Source organism: Oreochromis aureus, linkage group 6 (assembly GCF_013358895.1).
Source record: "Oreochromis aureus strain Israel breed Guangdong linkage group 6, ZZ_aureus, whole genome shotgun sequence".
NCBI lineage: Eukaryota > Metazoa > Chordata > Actinopteri > Cichliformes > Cichlidae > Oreochromis > Oreochromis aureus.
In genome coordinates, this window is record NC_052947.1 from 28,458,385 (window position 1) to 28,476,583 (window position 18,199).

Sequence of the window (18,199 nt, forward strand, 5' to 3'; positions counted from 1 at the left end):
TAGTGCTTTAAAGAACACTACTCGAACAAAGAAATGCTCTTTCGTTGAGATAAACCACAAACGTCTGGCACCTGTGTCTTTGTTTTGTATTAGTAGTTTACAGTATGATTCATATCTCAGGTTTTGAGCCACGGTTTCAGCTCAGATCTTTGTTTTTTTTAGAGGTTTATTAAAAAAAGAAAATGTTAAAAAGGTATTTTTATGGAAAGCCTGATTACTAGGTCATTATTCGACTATGAAAAAAAACAGTAAACTCTATTACTCTGATGTTTTTTCTGATCTTTAAACATTACCGATTTCACCAGAACAGCACACTTTGACTAAGCGATAGAGTTTGCTTGACTCTAGATAGGTATTACAGTATAAGAAAATGGAAATTGTGATTTCAGTCTCAGTTTCGCAATGTATGAACCCCCCTCAGAAGAAATGTCAAACTGTGTCAAAACTGCTGTGTCTTTTGGTAACTTTGAGAAATAACTAAAGAAATAAATTTCATATTATCAACGTGCATCAGCTTACAAAATGAAGCCACGTGTAACTGTTCAATACTCTGCAACAGCATAACATGAAACAATGTGAACTTACACGATAACGCGGCGATTCAAGAACCAGTATTTACGGTGGTGTCGGTCGTAGCCAATCGGTAGCTGACGAATAAATGGTCTGCTCTTCTGGACTTCTGGGATGCTGTCCGCCACACCGGGTACCTTGTGTGCCACACACACCTCGCACTGCCACTCGTCCTCTGGTACTTCCTGCAGTGGCGGCTTTACACACTCCAGATGGTATACAGCTGAACATGTCTCACAGCACAGCAGGTCACCAAGGCGATGGCACACCCTGCAGTGGTCGTCATACGCTACCACCCCCTCTGACATAAGCTCCTCTCGGGCAATGTTGGTTGCCAGGAACTGGTCCACCAAAAACTGAAGAACTTTAATTTTGCTATCCAATGGTCCGTAAGGGTAATCCTCATTTTCCTGGAAAGGTAAAATGTGCCTGTACTCTGGGTCACTCTCACAGTACGCCCGCACCACCTCCGGCCAAGTCATGCCATCCACAAAATACAGAGTGGAGTTAACGGAGTCCTTCACGTCAGTGGGACCAAATGTGGTGTTAGAAGTGTCCTCTTCTCTGAGAATAGCTTTGAGCAAGGAGACGTGGGTCTCTGCCAACAGCGTGCATTGCTCTTGGCTGGCCAAGGCTGCACAGAAATCCTCAAAACGGAACGGAGAGAGCCGTAAAACTGTGCCAAAGTTGCGGAGCACCTCGTAGACGGCAGACACGTTGAGGAGCTGTGAGGTAGGAACAAGGAGGTCCTCAGAGGACTTGGGAAGCTCCAAGGAAGGAATGTCCTTTGCCTCATGAATAGGTGACCGTGGTTGCAATGTCCGTGTCTTTTTCCGGCCTATGCAAGAAAAAAGGAAAAAAGTCAGGAGAGATGAGAGATGTGGAGAAAAAGCCAAAATCACAAAAAAACCCATTACAGACAAACAAGACACCAAACTGTAACGAGCTACCGTTAGTCATTACATCCCTATACCTTAATGTAGCAACACCCTTAAGGTCTTATTGACTTTGCTCTGTGATTTTGCAAGAATAAACTGTCTGCAGTAACACAGCCACAGAGAGATGCCCTTGGCAAACCCAGAGCAATCTGTGGAGATTCCTTCTTATAATTTCAGCTACAGGAGAACCCACAAGAAGCATCTTTTAAGTGCTATGAGTGCAATTGGCAAGCTCCAAGCCCAATAATCTGCTCTAACAAAAAACAGACGCAATAACACAACAGTAATAGAACTTTGCACCCTCCCCTTACAAATAGAAACAGGAGAAGTGAGGAATTTTGAGGAATCACGAGGAGCTAGTACCGATGTGAGCTGGGCTATTTGTAACCCAGTGTGAAGAGGTGGGGAAGTGATCTTAAAGGCTGACAAAAATATCCTTGTCTTAGGATAAACACGCTAAATGCTCCAAGTTGATTTATAAGCCTGCTTTTGTTACTGTTGAGGAAATGTGTGCAGGTGTTGCAGCATACGCTGCATGTACCAAACCTGGGTATTCATTCTGGACAATCTCTGTCTGTCTACAGACCCATCTGAATGAATACCTAAACAAATAAAATGTGTAAAATGTAAGAAAAAGCAGGATGCAGGATTTAAACATATCTAAAAAGTCTATATTTGTTTGAATGTAGCACTAATACAAATATAAAGCTGACAATGTGTATTTTTTCTTTATCATTTTAAATATATACTTATTTTTAAGCCTGCATTTCACCAAAGTCTGCACACGGGCCTGTTTCCCAAAGGATTGTATCACCTCTTCTTTTAACGGCATGTGGTGAGTGTTTGGGGAACTGGGGAGACAGACTATTGTAGTTTTGGAAGCCAAATACTTTTCCACTTTGCTGCATATACATAAGAGTTAAGCTGCTCCTTTGTTGCTTTTTTCATCTCATAAAGCTCCTCTTATTTGGTGACAGACCCAGACTGTAGGCAGGTTTTTCGGCGCTGCCTTCTAGTAATAGATAGATAGCTAGATAGATGACAGACAAAGGCACAGAAAGATGGTTGGATGGATGGATGAACGTTTGCATTGCGCACTAATAACAAACTTAATAATTCCCCTCTTCTTTAGTCATGATTTCCTATGAAGAAATTCAGATTTTGACAGATCAAACCCGTTTTCCACTTCACCTCACTCTTAAATGAGTTCAGGTCAGGATCTTGTTATTGAGGGTTGGGTCTTTTTCCTTCTTTACATAGTAGAGTTTTAACTTTTGTGGCTCCAGTGACAAACTATTTTCAAGATCACACTGATGTTCAGAAGTGTTTCTGAGACCATTCAATCATTTCTACACTGAAATAGTCTGTTTTTTTGTTGTTGTTTTTTTAAATGTATTTCGCCGTCATGGCCACTCCTATTGCTTTTTGGCCTCATCCACGGCATAGAGAGATTTCTCCAGATTCCTTGAGTGTTTTAATTTAATTATGCACAAATTCTTTACTATTTTGCCCACACAGTCTTGCAGAGTGTTTAAACACTCCCTATATTTAATCAGCAAAGATTCAGTCTCCCTGGGATGCTTTATATCCAACCATGTTACAAACATTAACATCATTAGTTGTGAGATGTTCTACAAACTCCTTTTTCCTCCAGGCATTTTCAAGTCTTTCTTTGCCCCAACTTCCGCCTCTCAAACATGTGATTAAAAATAGGCAAGTATGATATGATTTTTTAAGACTATTTTTTTATATGTAGGCTTTAAATGATTTGCAAATCATTGTTTTTATCCCACTGGATGTATTAAATATTTATAATCAGTGTAGTATTACTTTAAGTACACTATTATAATATTTGCATTACATGAATACACAATAGTGTGTGCAGATCTCACAGGCTCTAACGTTTAAGATGAGGTTTTCTTACAAAAACCAAATAAATAACTCTGTTATCAGCATTGCCTGTCATACTGTACAATCAGTGTAAGTGAGCTAGTCACTTTTTAGCAGCTGTATGTATGGTTGGCCTGATATTGTACTGTGGTTTAGAGGTGATGGGTAAACAGAGACTACAGCAATAAAACAATTAAATGGTCCAACAAGGGCAGGCAGAAGGTTTACCTGAGCATCAAACACAGGGATTGAGTCCACAAATGGTGGACTGGCATGTGCAATGTGTTTGAATTTACAATATGTGTCAGCCAGTGGACTGAATGATGCCTGTCTGTCTGTCTGTTGCTATTACTCCTTTAAAAGCACATTCACAGTAAGCACAAAATGCTGCCATGTTCACACATCTACAGCAAAAGTAGATGTGTGGTAGAAAGTCGAAAATTATGGGTGTATCCTTTGAAAAATGAATCCTGACCACTGCAGACAAAAGTGGAAAAAATATTTATATGTGAAAGAATAAAATCTAAATTCTATCATTTCTTTTCAGAGATCTTCATAAGCACAAGCTTGTGCTGTTGGGCATACTCGAATGCACTCCTGAGTCCTCCTAATCCTATCTAGAATTACTTCCAGTAGTTGGCATGCTGTTTCTAATGCATTGCATTACATAACAGGAGTGTCAACTAATTTTTGCGCGCACAACTTTATTAAAGTGATCATTAAGTGGAAAACAGATGAATTCAAAGCCCTTAATTGATAAACATGAGTGGTTACTATGGTAACGTCGACTACGTAATGAGCTGGTGTTTGCAACAAGTGAAAAAAGAGCGGTTCTCTTCAAAACAAACGCCTGTCAAACTCATTTGGCACCAATATGAACGAAAATGCGTCTTCTGGAAATGCCCTGTAAAAAGCCTGAGTAAGGTCTATTGACTGTGCATAAAAATCTTAAAACTGCTCTTTAACTAGTAACACTTACTGCACTTTACGTGGAAAAAGCACAACAATGACCTATAAATCCGCTACAAACCGGAGACAATATTTACAAAACACGTGTTTGGTTACAGCGTCTCACTTTGTACAAACTTTCATTACTATGCACACATTAAAAAAAAAAAAAAAAGCTGAATGAATGAATGTAAAGTAGCAAACACTTTTCGTGCATCCTATTTCTCGGTGCGTATGAAAAGAAATCCAAGGCAGCGCGCGTGGCAGTACCGTGCACGACAGCACGAATAAAAAAAATTCTTAATTACAAATTAATAACAGAAATGTGCTGATCCGTCAAAAGTCAAAAGCACGAGTGCCGGTTAAAGCGTGGAGCAGATCTGCAAACCAGCGACCAGGAGCACGGGGTAAACAAAGGCCTGTTTCTGAGTGCAAGCTCCATTTTGAACAATGCGGCTTGGTTTCTGTACTGAGCTAAAAATATAATGCACACTTTAAGTACTGCAAAACCCGGTTTCCTAAAGTGCGTGCACCTGCAAAAGAACTTACCTGGGGTGCTCCCGAGTGTGCTGTGGCTTCTAAAACTACTCTCGGTACAGTAGCTGGCATCATCATCATCTGGTAGTTCCTCCAGATAGTCAGAGTCGTTTCCCAAGGCCTCCTCTTCTTCAAGATCCGACGAAGGGTTGTCGTTCAGGAGTTCATCTTCGTCTGATCTGTAGCTTAAATTATCATCCTCCTCGTCGCTGTTGTCGTCGTAGACCACCTTGGTTTGAGGCCGCCTCACTCCGCCTCTACTGCCGCGGCCGCCTCTAGACCCCCTGCCTCTCCCTCTGCCTCCTCTGCCCCGCGATGCCGCGGTAGCGGCGGTGGTGGAGGCTCCAACTTTCCTGCGGCCCCGGGACGAATGAAAGTTCTCTCGACCGGAGATTTCTGTATCTACCTCCACAGAGCTAGTGCCGCAAACGCCGCCACTTCCACCCCGTCCCCGACCCCTTCCTCTGCCCCTTCCCCGTCCACGCATCCCTCTACTCCTGCCGCCTCGAGAGCCACGGACTGGCCCGGGTGAACCTTCCCGCATCACTGCTGCTTGTTTGGGCGGCCTTCCTCTTCTCCCTCTCATTGTGGGAGAGAGTATCTTCTGTTCCGCTTCAATCTCGCTGCTTGAACGGGCGACGCACACCGGAGAAAAACGGGGAAGAAAAAGCCAACAGATCTGGCGACGGTTCCAGATAGGTCCCCACCAACCCCCAGTCTCTATTTTTGAGCGGAAAGCTCAAACTGAATGGCCGGTGTCCCGCTCTGGGTCGCCTGCAGACGCCATTTTTCTTCACCACTCTCCCTCCGTTGAAAACACAGCAGGCCCCAAAACTGCGTCAAGCTAAAACTCAGGTTAAGAGTGGCTCAAAGCAGAAGTAGAGTGCTAGCTCCTTCAAAATAAAAGCAACTAAAAGCTAAACAATCAAAACACTGACTAAATACCCAGTTGAACAGAGCAGAGCAGACGTTTAAAATGCAGAATATTATTTTTAATGCCACAGTGGGAGGTCATACATTTAAAAAAAGAGATTTAAGCGATTTCGCTTTAAGGACGTAGCTGTACCATACACGGAAGTGCTAGCGTCATTCTCTAACTTGATCTTAGCAGGCCTGAGTCTATTCGAGATCACGTGACTCACTATTCCACAATAGACGCAATTGCCGTGCTAGTTCATAAAATTGGTTATCCATGCAAACGCTGTCCGCCAATAGTACTTTATTAGTGTTTGGTGCTTCTGTTGTGTGGTTTTAATCTCAGGTGGGTTGAGTGCATTCAGTAAAACACAATAATTCATTTTCGGCCCTGTCGCCATCATCGTCACCGCAAAGCGAGGCGAGAAGATAATGCGTCCGACATTAAGCTCTATTACATGGACACAAATAAGCGCTCATTAAAGTTAATACCACACACTAATCACTTTGAAAATACCGCGAATGTGTGAGAGGAGCTGCAACTTGTTTAAGATACGAATGTATATTATATAACTTTAAAATCGTTACTCCTTGTTTGCCAGTGTAGTCAGTTAACTTAAAGAGTAGTAGTGCTTATTTGCCTTTAAAGTATGTACAGTATGTACTGCGTAATAGTTGTAACTTGTCACCCTCTGGGTTGACTTTACAACTTGTATAGGTTAACTTGATTTTTTAATCTTTTCTGTCCGTGTTTTCTGTCACGTTGGATAGCTACTTCACCAGCAGACGGAACATAACCTTACCGGAGAACGGTTAAACATACAGAAAAGTGTCGTTTTTACCTCAAATTATCCTGTAATACAAAACTCAAGTAGGCAATAGAGATGTGGTTGTGTAGTGTCATATTGCTACTAATGAACAAACGTAAGCAACGGTTGTCGTGGCCGAGTGGTTAAGGCGATGGACTAGAAATCCATTGGGGTCTCCCCGCGCAGGTTCGAATCCTGCCGACAACGAACGATTCTTTTCTTTCTCCACGAAGATAAGTTTGGGTGGATTATTGGCGGGAAATAATGGAAACACCAATCGACTGCCCTCTTCTAGATTTATACATCTTTATTTTTTAGCACCACATTCATTGATGGAAGAAAACTAAAATTCAACTGGAGGTTCACTCAAAATCTTGCTAAATGCTCGCCCTCAGTAACAGCCATAAGTTTTCTTTTCACCTACTTCCACATACAGTACATTACATATTTTTTTTATATATTTTAGTACACTTACTGAAAGTGATATTTTAATCTTAGTCAAAATGAACACTACAAACTTTTAAACTTAAAACTTTTTAATTAAGCTGATATCTGACAGCAGCTTTTAATAAAATTAAAGACAAATGAATTAACATGTGTTCATCATCTTCTTTTAATATTAAACATAAAAGGTTTTCACAACAGTCCTCAGCTGTGTAATGACACATACAAAAATAAGTCATCAACTCTCACAGTTCTAAAGGCAAAGCTACATCAACAAAACATTACAATCTCACACCATACTGTTGCATGAGGTGGCTTCTGCATTAAACTTTCACAAAACCAGAAATTAAGCGAATTGTCAAACATTTTGCCAACTTAAACAAGTTTAAAACATGGTTAAAAGAGAGACAACTTTTTCAAGGCCTCTGGATAGCAAACATCTGTGGCAACAAAGCACTCAAGAATAATAACCGTGAAATCATTTTAGCTAAAAGGTTGGAAGAAGATGGTGTTATGAATGATTAAAATTATTTTGTACACATTCTAAAACAGCTCAATGATTTCAATGGAGTACTGTCCGATGCTCTCCTTCGCCTTCATTTTATGGAGTTGTTGAAGGCTTCCCTCAATCTTTCCAAGCTCAGAAACCAGTCTCACCTGAGGACACAAGAAAGCATTTTTTTATAAGCTTGCAGTAATGAGCACAATGCTTACACCACAAAATGGGTATTATTAAAATGAACATGCAGCTGATTACCGAGCAGATAAAAGGAATAACTGTTTGTTACCTGAGATTTAACAAAGCTGTGGAGGTTCAGCAGCAAGCCTTTAGCTTCTGGAGTCATTACTAGCACCGTAAAATGAGCATCCAACAGCAAACACACCCAATCCATGATCTACAATCAAACACAAAGCAACACACAGTGAGCATTTCTTTTTCTTTTTTGCTCCAACAGGAAAACCGGATTTGTTGCATTCAATAATTTGTGTACAACAATTTTGTGCCCCAGTAAAGTATTTTTATTATTCAGGCATACATAATTACAAGCGCAATAAAAATCGTGCGTCTCCAGTGATTGCGTTTCTTTTAATCTCTCTTGTAAATGTTTACACTGCTTCTATGTGCTGTGGGGGAACTAACCCACACCCAGGTGAAAATAAATCTGTCATCCACAGCATCTATACAGGAAAATCTGCCAGCATGGTTGATACAATGTTTTTTTCTGTCGCTTAATATTTCTTGGAGTACAGTTAATAGCTGCACTGACACAGCTGCAAGGAACCCTGCCATTATTGTTTTTTATGTGTTGAGTTCTAATAAAATGCAGTCTGAGCTTCATCTAAGTCGTATTTATAAGCAACCTCAATCTGACTAAACCAATAACAGTCAAATGTTTCACATCTTTATTCAACAAATGAAATAATCATCCACACTACAGGTTGGAAAACCTAACTGAACCTGTGCTAATGATTTCTTTAAAAACTATGTAATGGGTGGTTGGTTGGAACAATACCTTTATCACAACAACTTTTACAGGGCCTTGGAAGAAGCTTTAGAGAAACATTAGGAGCAAGGCATAAATAATTTCCAAAGATGTGAGTCTAAGTACTAACAGCTGCTCTCAGTGACACATTTATAGGAAAATTATTACATTTATTATGATTTTTAATCATTTCCCTTTGAGGTTAGGACAAAAGGCTGGTAAAAACAAAGGTTATTCACAGGCATTCAGAGGCTCCTGGGTTTCTTAAGTAGAGGAGAAAATGCCAAATAACCTGAACAACGCTACAGCATCACCTGTTTCACCCATCAAGAGAGGGAATACAAAGATTTCATGCAATCCAGTTCATCTTTTTAAACTTTAGAGTATCAAAGTATAACTATTTAAATTATTCAGACAAGCTGATTTGTCAAAGCTGTTGCACCAATATTTAAGGTGCCCTGACTGATTCACTCATGCAAGAAAATATCTGACCTCTTTCATTTTTAAAACATTTTCTACAGTCCACAGATGGAGACAGGTAGATGGAGATAAGGCTGGAGAGACAGCTGTCTTTATAAACCCTAAATATAATTGTGGGATTATAGTTGACCGACATATTTAAATCTGCCACCGTTAGAACTGCTGTTTCTCAACTGCAACACCAAGGCTCAATTCACTTCACTTCTATACTTCAACAACTATGGTGCAGTCCATTTATAGAATATGAGTTCATGGCAGAAATATTCAACTGCAAGGCCCCCACAAGTCGGAGCAGCCCCACCAACCCCAAATCAAGACGTCAGTGGTGCAAGCAAAAGAAATTGTAAAACTGTGAAACAATCTGCACTCCTGCTGTTGTCATTTGTGACTTGCTAAACGAGCCATATACACAGACTGGGCTCCATCCATGAACGTGCTAAAGCTGTGTTTTTAAATGCAAAAAAACCAAACATTGCACTATAGTGCTAGTGATGCATGAAGGGCCCTACCTTGCTAAGCAACAAAACAAATTGTATTTTTTCTTGCATTTACAACTAGACTGTTTGAATGCACTCATATCAGGAGTGGCATCACGCCGAGCTCCGACATCCGAGGCAAATGAGCCAGGAGAAATATTCTCCAAATTCTGTGGGTTAGATTGTGAAGTGATAATGTTTGAGGCTGATCTCTTTGCAGGTTTGCTCACATTTCCCACTTAAATCAATAACACAAAAATTTCCCCTCTAACTGACTCACAAAAGAGTACTTATTTTTCCATTCTGCCCATTACTGCTCAAATTTAATCAACCAATCATGCTTTTTTTAAAGAATGGATCATACCAAGCAATGGGTCAACACCTCGTCATTAAGATAAAAGTTTTAGCCCCTTAAGCCAAGACAAAGATGTCTAATCACACAATTAAATGAAGAAATAAAGTTTGGAAAGTTTCACAAATGCCAACTAGAGATTTGTGGGATGGCCTGAAAAGAGCTCTTCATTTAAATCGGCCCTAAAAGTATTGATGAACTGAAACGATTTTGTAGGCAGGAACGATCCAAATTTCCTCCTCGTGCTTGTGCAGGTGTTGTAAAGTGCTCCATGAAACATCTGCTTCCAATAGAGGTTCCACAAGTTGCTAAATTCAAGAGTTTGGTAAGCAATTTTTAGAGTGCACTGAGTGCTTACTTGAAGTGTTCAATAAACTGTAACTTGGAAGACTGCATGTAAAGCAAAGCCATCCTAACTGCTTAGTTGGACACAGATACAAACCTGACTCAGACTTGGTGATCTAAATCCCTCCATCTGTGGGAAAGCATCCTGGGAATATTTTAGGTATAAAAACTGCAGGTACTGGAGGAAAAGCTGGTCGGAAGAAAAAGAAAATGGCAAATATCAGAGTTGTTTGGGATTAAAGCGCTGTCTAGTTTATTTTAGAGAAGTGGAATAATTTGATAGCAGTTACTTACCATGACATTTTGAGAGGAAAGATCTTTTAGGTGTGGGAGGAGAAAGGTGTCACTGTATGGCGTCTGCAAGATCTCATTTCTATGCAGCTCCAGTTAAGACCCAATACTTTTATATTTTCATGCATTTTTACATTTAAATTATTACACAACCACTTTGCAAAACTGCAGCTTAACTAACAACAAAGCCTGTCGGATATTTCAGCTGAATGCAAGAAGCTGTGAGGACAACAGAACAGAATGGTGACGATGTCTGAGTGCTGGGAGGATACATTAGAACAGCCTTGTGTAATCCCACTGGACAAATGAGTTGTGAAGGAGCTGAGGCCTTCTTCCCGTCTTCAGCTCTGGTCTGACGGTCATTGACGACTGACGAAGTGGGGCTAAAACCATTCTGCAAGCCAGCCTCTGCACGATCTCTCGTGATTAGGTTTTCCATGAACGTGACGCTGTTAGGCTCCAGGCTCACCTTCTCTGCATCAACATCTGGCATACTGCATGAAAACAGAACCAAAACAACTTGTATTTACAGAACATAATGCTATGTCAGGGCAAGAATCAGATTATTAAAGGGAACCTATAATCCCAATTCCCATCTCTAAGTTTTGATTCTCTCACTCCACTAGGGTAGCTATGCATGATTCACAGTTCATAATAATCATTTATCTTATGCTTAGCTGCAGCGTTCTGAAACGAGCCATTTTAACGCCTTGCCCTTTGGGGCTACTTTCTTCAGACTCATCACATCTCACAAGCAGGCTTGAATGTCAGGTGGGTGGAGTTTCTCTGCTTTTAGTGAGAGCTGTGTGGCTGAGATGGCCATGTTAGGGTCACCTGCATTTGAGATACACTCACCAGCCACTTACATATGTCAAAATCACCTGGCAGCTGCTCATTGTATTTAGGCAAACATACATGGTCAAGAAGACTTGCTAAAGTTCAAATGAAGCAGGTCATCAGATCAGAATGAGGAAATCATAGTTTTGCTCTTATACACCATGCCATGTGGATTCTTTGTTATGCATTTATTACTTCACTATATAGCTATTGTCTGGGTTTGTTCTGAAATGCGCATATGAAGATGGATTCTATGGCACAAAGCTCAAATAATCTCAAATTGGTTTCTTTAACATGACAGTGAGTTTACTGTACTCCAATGGGCTCCACAGTAACCACAGCTCAACCCAATAGAGCACCTTTGGCATGTACAGACTTGAGATTCACATCATGGATGTACAGCCAACAAATCTGCAGCAACTGTGTGATCCTCTCATCCCAATATGGACCAAACTCTCACCTTTTTGAATATGTGCCACAAAGAATTAAGGCAGTTCTGAAGGCAAAAGGGGGTTCCTGGTACTACCTTGGTATACTTAACAGTGTGTCCAGTGAGTGTATATGTGGCAGAGATAAGGACAAGCATGGCAAGTCCACTTTAAAATACTACTGCAACTGTATGCACACCAAAAGTAAGAATACCGTTAGCATGCAAAGGACAGTGATAGATCACTTACTGTCCATAAGCTGAAATTTGAGCATAAGTTGTTGCACAGTTAACAACAGCCCGTCTTACCTGATGAACGCCTTCAGGCAGGCACAGGTAACAGCTTCAGGAATGTCAGGGAAGAACTGCAAGCAGAGCTGACACAGGAAGTAATCCTTCTTCTCAAGGGCCAGGAGCACAAGGTCAGGACACACACTGTTGAATGCGATGATGGCACATGGAGTGAGCAATTGAATATAACTATCTGTATGCAAGTAAAACAGTTTGGGGTTTTCTTCATGTTTCCCACATTAGAATGCAAACCTATTTTATGGTACCTTATTAAAATGGTAAATTACATTAAAAGAATATAAAATAAATAAATTCTGCACACTAAATGAGTTTTGAGAGTCAATATTTTTTCCATCTACCTTATCTCACTTGCCATACATACCTGTGGCAAAGGCACCGAGTGTGAACCAGCTGTGCCAGCGTGCTAGAAGAGTAGAAGGCTGGATCGGCAAGACTCCGGGACACGAGGGTTAATGCAAGCTGTCCCACTGAGGGCTGCAGGTCCTGGAACTCTGACCTGGTCAGGAACCCCTCCACCTCTTTCTGGATCTCTTCCACCGGTGCTGTCTAAGAGGGAAAATAAATATATTTTTTAAATTCATAATTGTTTGGTATAATTCTGTTGAGCTGGAGCATGCAGAACGAAAGCTGTGTTATAAAAATAAGTCATGTTTTTACCTTGATGAGCTCTAATACTTGGTCAGTTGTTAAATTAGTTGCTGACTGGGACTTACGGGTCGTTCTCTGTGCGGAAAAAAGGAAGAATCAAATTAAGGATCTACCACACAACACTGGTGTCTCACAGATAACTTTAATAAATAAATATTACTATAATATTTTTTCAATAGTTAGTAATATTTCTTCTTACTATTTAGGAGTACCTTATTTCAGTAATTCCAAATGTTATGCAACATTTTTTTTTTTTTTAATGTCATTAGAGATTTAAATACAACGACAAAGAAACGTGTTTCCCATTATCATATTACGTAACTCTTTTATATAAAGGTTTTACAAACGGGAACAATGTTAAGGCTTCTCTCATAAGCCGTCCGTCTAGGCAAGCGTGTGGACAATGATGAACTCACAGTTCGCAAAAACACTTCTCCAACTTACCGTCCTCCTCGTTTCCGCTGTTTTTGAGGGCTGAGCTTTTTCACCGTGAAGAATATTATTCCAAGACGGCACGGAATTCGGAGTCTTCGACTCTGTGGTTAAAAAACAAACAAAGGAGTACTGAGTGAACACAATTTCTCATGTAGGAATGTGAATCAGAGATATAATCTTGAGTCGAGCGAGAGTATGACATGTTTGATTCAGCTCACCTTCAGTCTTTGTATGTTTTAATTTTCCCAGGGCAGAGGCAAGGGAAGATTTGGGGCACTCGAAGGGTATAATGGAGAGGGTTTTCCCATGTGGAATAAATACCTTGTTGGAATAACTCCAAAGCTGTACGACAGAGACAACAAAATCAACACAAAGATGATGCAGACATAGTTCAAAACTGTTACTACATATTTGTGTCTAATACTTTGGTTTTAAGATTGTAAACTGCTATAAAGTTGTGAGGAGGGACAGTGAGCCCCGTCACAGTGGAGTGCAGACACAGTGCTCTACCAAAGTCTTACAGTCCTCCATCAGCACCCAGCAGCTGGAAGGACAGGGAACCTTGGCCCACAGTTAATAACAATGAAGCCTGAACACGTGTTATGCCGTCATGTGAGTACAAAGTTATCCAGTGACTTTTAAATATTAGGCTTTACTATTGTGAATGATGACTTAGCACTAATGTAAGTCACAATTTCTGATTAGCATTATTGCTTTAAAATTTATTGCTTCATCCTAGTCATAAACCAGGACCGTTAAATAAATAAATAAATAAACAAACTTCATATTCTGTGCATTTCTACCTGTCCGTAGATCTTTCCAGCCATTTCTTTTCCAGCCTGAAGCGTCTGAAAGTTGGTATTCCAGATGCAAAGAAAGTCTAAAATAACACAGGAGAGAGACATTCAGGAACTACAGACACCCAGATCAGATACTTAATTTTAGATCTGACAGATATCTTTTAGGCCAAAAAGCTAGCATGTTAACCAAGCATTCATTTAAGTTCTAATGACTTCAGCCTGCAAAACCACTTCAGCTTCAGAATTTTTTTTAGCCACTGTATAAAATCCAGACACTAGAAACCACATTTAGGCCAGCTAACCCATTATTTACTATATTTAATTACTTACAAACAAAGGGCAAAACAACATAGCATCAAGTGATAGCTGTTTACACCGCTATCACTATTATTTGTGATCTTGGCAAAAAGAGAAGAAATAACGAGCTAAGACTAAACAAGCAGAGTTGAGTTTTAAGTTTTTTTTAACTGATTAACTAAGACATAAAAGACAAGCAGGTAGGAAAATAACAGCTCTACATTTCATCAGTATTATAATGTGAAACTGTGCTACTAAAAAATAAAGCAGCTGTTTCCATGCCAACTCCCTACAAGGGCTTACTGAAAGCCTTGATAATATATAGAAGACTAATTTCAAGCGGATTTGCCATGCACAGTATGGTACTTGTAGAGGAGTTAAAGGTCTTTATTTGAGATATTGTAATTTAACAGCATTTACCTTTACCACCTCCAGCAGAGGGATGTGGAACCCCAACAACAGCTACATGGGCTTCATCCAGAGCCATGGCCGACGCTGCCTCCAGCTGGCCATCACCGACAGGAAGGCCCAGCAGCAGGCTACGGGGCAGGGGTAAGGCCTGGACCCCCTCTTCAGTCCCGAGGCCCCGCACGGAGAGTACACTCTGGTACATGTGACCATTAGGGTCTAAATGTGAGAGAAATGTTTAAACATAAACAATACTACATACTGCATACCTCACCAACTGTGTGTTTGTGTAATTTTGCTTTATACATGTAGAGTGCACCACTTATTTACATCAGATGATCAAGCTATAAGCAATTGGAGAAGAGTGCATGCACAGCTAACTCAAGTGAGACAGCATGGGGATCTTATTCACAGTACTGGACCTTCATTGCACGTCTTATTTTAAACTGCTAATCCTTCAAAAGTGTCTCCAATCAGCTCAGCAGTACTGTTCAGATAATTGTCATAACTGTTGATGACCCTGATGAAGAAACACAGCTGTACGTTTTTACACTCCCACCCCCTGTAACTGGCTTGCAGTGCCAGTAATTATCTTTTCCAAATTCCATAGCATATGGCCTCAAGCATAAACATTCAAAATGTTCTGACAGGAAAGTGTGGCTTACAAAGATAAAGGAGGCAGATGTGCTTATCCTTGTAAATGGCAGAGAAGCTCAGCGGGGAGAGACCAGGCTCTTCTCTCTCAAGCCGATACCTCTGTACAGAGTTTGGGTTCAGTCTCTGCAGGTAGAGAAAATGCTCTCCTTTCTGCAGGGAGACAGTGACAATCATGTTGGGCAAAAGCAAGGACATTAGCTGTGTTGCAATAGCAATGAGCACTTGAAACTAAATTCACTTGAAACTTTTATCCCATCAAGTATTTTACCTGTTCAGTTGTGATGATGATAAACTGCTGGGTCTCTGCCACTATGATGGTGCTCCACCTGCAGACAAAAAAGGGGGGAAAAAAGTTTAAAGGTTAACATGTCACACTAAAGTACAGCTCTAGAATAAGGTCATCATAAAATTTTTCAAATGACATCGACCTGATGGTTTCTTCTTGAGCCAGCACCTCCTCTATAGGCTGCTGGGGAGCAGCAAGGAGAGAGTCCAGCAGTCTCACAGCTCCTCTCTGAAACAAGACCACAGGTTCCCCTCCATGTGTACAGTGAACCTTCCAGACATCTGAAGAAACCTGGAGAAAAAGCACACAGAAAAGGCAGAAGTGTTCACGTCTGTCAATAACACACTGGTATGGTTCATTTTCAGGTTAATTACTTTAAATACTACTGAGAATTTTAGGAGCAATGTGCAATTTTACAGCACCAGCAGGTCTACAGTGGTTCTTATGTGTTTTGATGCTTTCTCCAAGTGTTAAGTACAACCAGTCTTGCTGTGGAGACAGTGAGCAGTGGACTCTATAACAATCTGTACTAAAATATTTACACCAGTGGAGAGGAGATACCCTTAGAGCTTGGACTGTGTGTTTTGTTGTCGTCTTCATTTCTGTTCTTGGTGGTAGAAGCAGGATGGCTGTCTACTGTCTACATCAATGTACATGTTCGGACTTACTGTTGCTTTGAAGGCTTTGTCCAATAGTATGTCATCTTCCTTCCAAATTCTTATCACCTTAAAGACAACATCAAAAACATTACAACATGTAAGATATTTCTGAAAACGCAGATCACTGGCAACATCTTTGAACTGATCTCATATACAAAATACAGATACTTCTTATTGAAAGAGGGATGCACATATATGTTGGCTGATATACATTTTTTTGACTGATACTGGCCCTTCACAAAATAAAATAGCGTTTACCTGTTGTGCCAATAGTGACTGATTCTTATATGCTGCCAAGTCGATTTTATAGTAACTATTAGGTATACTATGATAATGTCCATCCCTTTATCATCATAGTGTACCTAACTGCCGATGGCTGCTTCCAGCAGGATAACACCCCATGTCACAAAGCTCAAATCATCTCAAACTGGTTTCTTAAACATTACAGTAAGTTTACTGTACCCAGTGGGCCACACAGTCACCTGATCTCAATCTAATAAAGCACCTTTTGACAAAACTGCAGAATCTGTGCTGTCATGTTAATACAGACCAAAACCTCTGAGTAATGTTTTCAGGACATTGTCGAAGAATTAAAGTACTGCTGAAGGCAAAAAGGTCTCCAACCTGGTATTAGTAAGATGTACCTAATAAAGTGTCCAGTGAGACACTGCAGCAACCAAAGCAGCCACCAAAGCCTACCTTGTTGTCTGTTACTGCCACATATTCGTTGGTTTGTGAGTTGAAGACTGCTGGACACGTCAGTTTTTGTCCTTGTTTCACTGTCCAGCTCCCCAGCGGCTTCTGGTCTGACACCTTTCAGGCCATAAAACAAAGGGATCATTAATAAAGAGGTGATGCTTCACACAGTTTCTATTTAGCCATACACACGCAGTGCAGAGTTATGTAAAGACTGTTTGCTACAACCACATGTTTTACTGCTATAAACGGATCTCATAAGACTTGATAAAGATCAATATAAAGATCTGATAGACAGTCTGACTTATTCAGCACACGCACAGCAGTAACTTTAGCTATTTTAACTACACTGTAATGCTTTTAGCTTATCCAAACAACGAGGCTTGATACGCTCATTCACGTTGGAGAAAACGAGGATAAGTCATGCAGCCTTACCGTCAAGCCGTTTTTGTCGCATGCAAAACAACGAGTTAGCTGCTGAAACTGCCCCCCAGAGAAATCACATTTTAAAGGTATGCACGACTTGTGATGTCTGTAGCTAACTTTAGCAAACATTTGAGTGTCATATTCGACTAGCAAGTTTATAAAATCCATGTATAACATTTATTGCCGAGTTTCACCTAAAAGACACAAGATAATAAAACAGCTTTAAATGCATGTCTGGTTTCGTCTAACGCTCTGGTTCAAACGCTGCTGGCTAGAAAACCGGAGGATGCTAACACGAGTCGTACTGATCAGCTGGCCCAGGTTAGGGGAGCCTCCTGAAAGCTAATTTTAAACGTTACCTTGTACAGAGTCACTGATCTGGTTGAATCCGTGACCACGACATGATCGCGATCTCTCTCCTCTTCGATCCCCTGAATGCCTGAACTTGACAGATTTTGATCTGGAACAAGCCCACACAACGTGTATCCTTCATACAGCGCTGCCATGCTGGACGACAAGAACTCGTTGGATCTCGCGAGAATACAGATGAACTGGCGCACCGGAACCACGAGACTGTCGCTGCGGCGGGATTGTTTTGCTCCCTCCCCCCCAAAAAAACTTGACTGTTGCTTTAGTTTGCAGACATTTGAAAACACTCGGCTTTTAATATTTTTTTTACCCAGTGATTAATTTTAGTTATATAGAACTTATTGGATAAGGCTTTATTTTGAACACGTTACGATACTACAAAAACGAAACATAAGGAAAACAGTAATCCAAGAAGTAGAAAGAAGTCCTAATCATATTCCTCACCAGTCATCACGTAAACGAC

General features: G+C 40.6%; 2 protein-coding genes and 1 non-coding gene across 7 annotated transcripts in view; 1 reads left to right on the top strand and 2 right to left on the bottom strand.

Moving 5' to 3' along the window:
* LOC116311797 (nucleosome-remodeling factor subunit BPTF) overlaps nt 1-5,711 on the bottom strand; it is a 54,320-nt gene extending 48,609 nt beyond the window's left edge. For all 5 annotated transcript variants that reach the window (XM_039613313.1, XM_031729004.2, XM_039613311.1 and 2 more), the window contains exons 1-2: nt 4,896-5,711; nt 586-1,408 (exon numbers count right to left, since the gene is read on the bottom strand). In XM_039613313.1, coding sequence (XP_039469247.1) covers nt 586-1,408; nt 4,896-5,469 — 1,397 coding nt within the window. In that variant the 5' untranslated portion in view covers nt 5,470-5,711. The remainder of the gene's footprint in view (nt 1-585; nt 1,409-4,895) is intronic.
* Nucleotides 5,712-6,732: 1,021 nt separating this feature from the next.
* On the top strand, nt 6,733-6,814 carry trnas-aga. The gene has a single exon. It is a non-coding gene; the product is annotated as a tRNA-Ser (tRNA).
* A 382-nt stretch (nt 6,815-7,196) lies between these two features.
* Nucleotides 7,197-17,894, bottom strand: nol11 (nucleolar protein 11). Its single transcript, XM_031729017.2, has 18 exons — nt 17,727-17,894; nt 16,945-17,058; nt 16,255-16,311; nt 15,729-15,877; nt 15,569-15,626; nt 15,309-15,450; nt 14,656-14,862; nt 13,942-14,018; nt 13,357-13,480; nt 13,148-13,239; nt 12,713-12,778; nt 12,417-12,601; nt 12,053-12,178; nt 10,752-10,973; nt 10,483-10,561; nt 10,286-10,378; nt 7,840-7,947; nt 7,197-7,708 (listed from the first exon to the last, which is right to left on the bottom strand). Exons 1-18 carry the CDS (start codon nt 17,871-17,873, stop codon nt 7,595-7,597), a joined length of 2,160 nt encoding a protein of 719 aa, XP_031584877.1. The 5' UTR covers nt 17,874-17,894; the 3' UTR covers nt 7,197-7,594.
* Nucleotides 17,895-18,199: the final 305 nt, after the last annotated feature.

Bases quoted from the DNA above. Each gene is read 5' to 3' on its own strand.
- nol11 (XM_031729017.2), bottom strand. From the start codon at position 17,873: ATGGCAGCGCTGTATGAAGGATACACGTTGTGTGGGCTTGTTCCAGAT. The intron at 12,779-13,147 runs GTAAGTTGGAGA...TTTTCCGCACAG, and splicing joins CAGCGGAAACGAGGAGGACG to AGAACGACCCGTAAGTCCCA. The intron at 10,562-10,751 runs GTATCCTCCCAG...GGAGCTGCATAG, and splicing joins TTACACAAGGCTGTTCTAAT to AAATGAGATCTTGCAGACGC.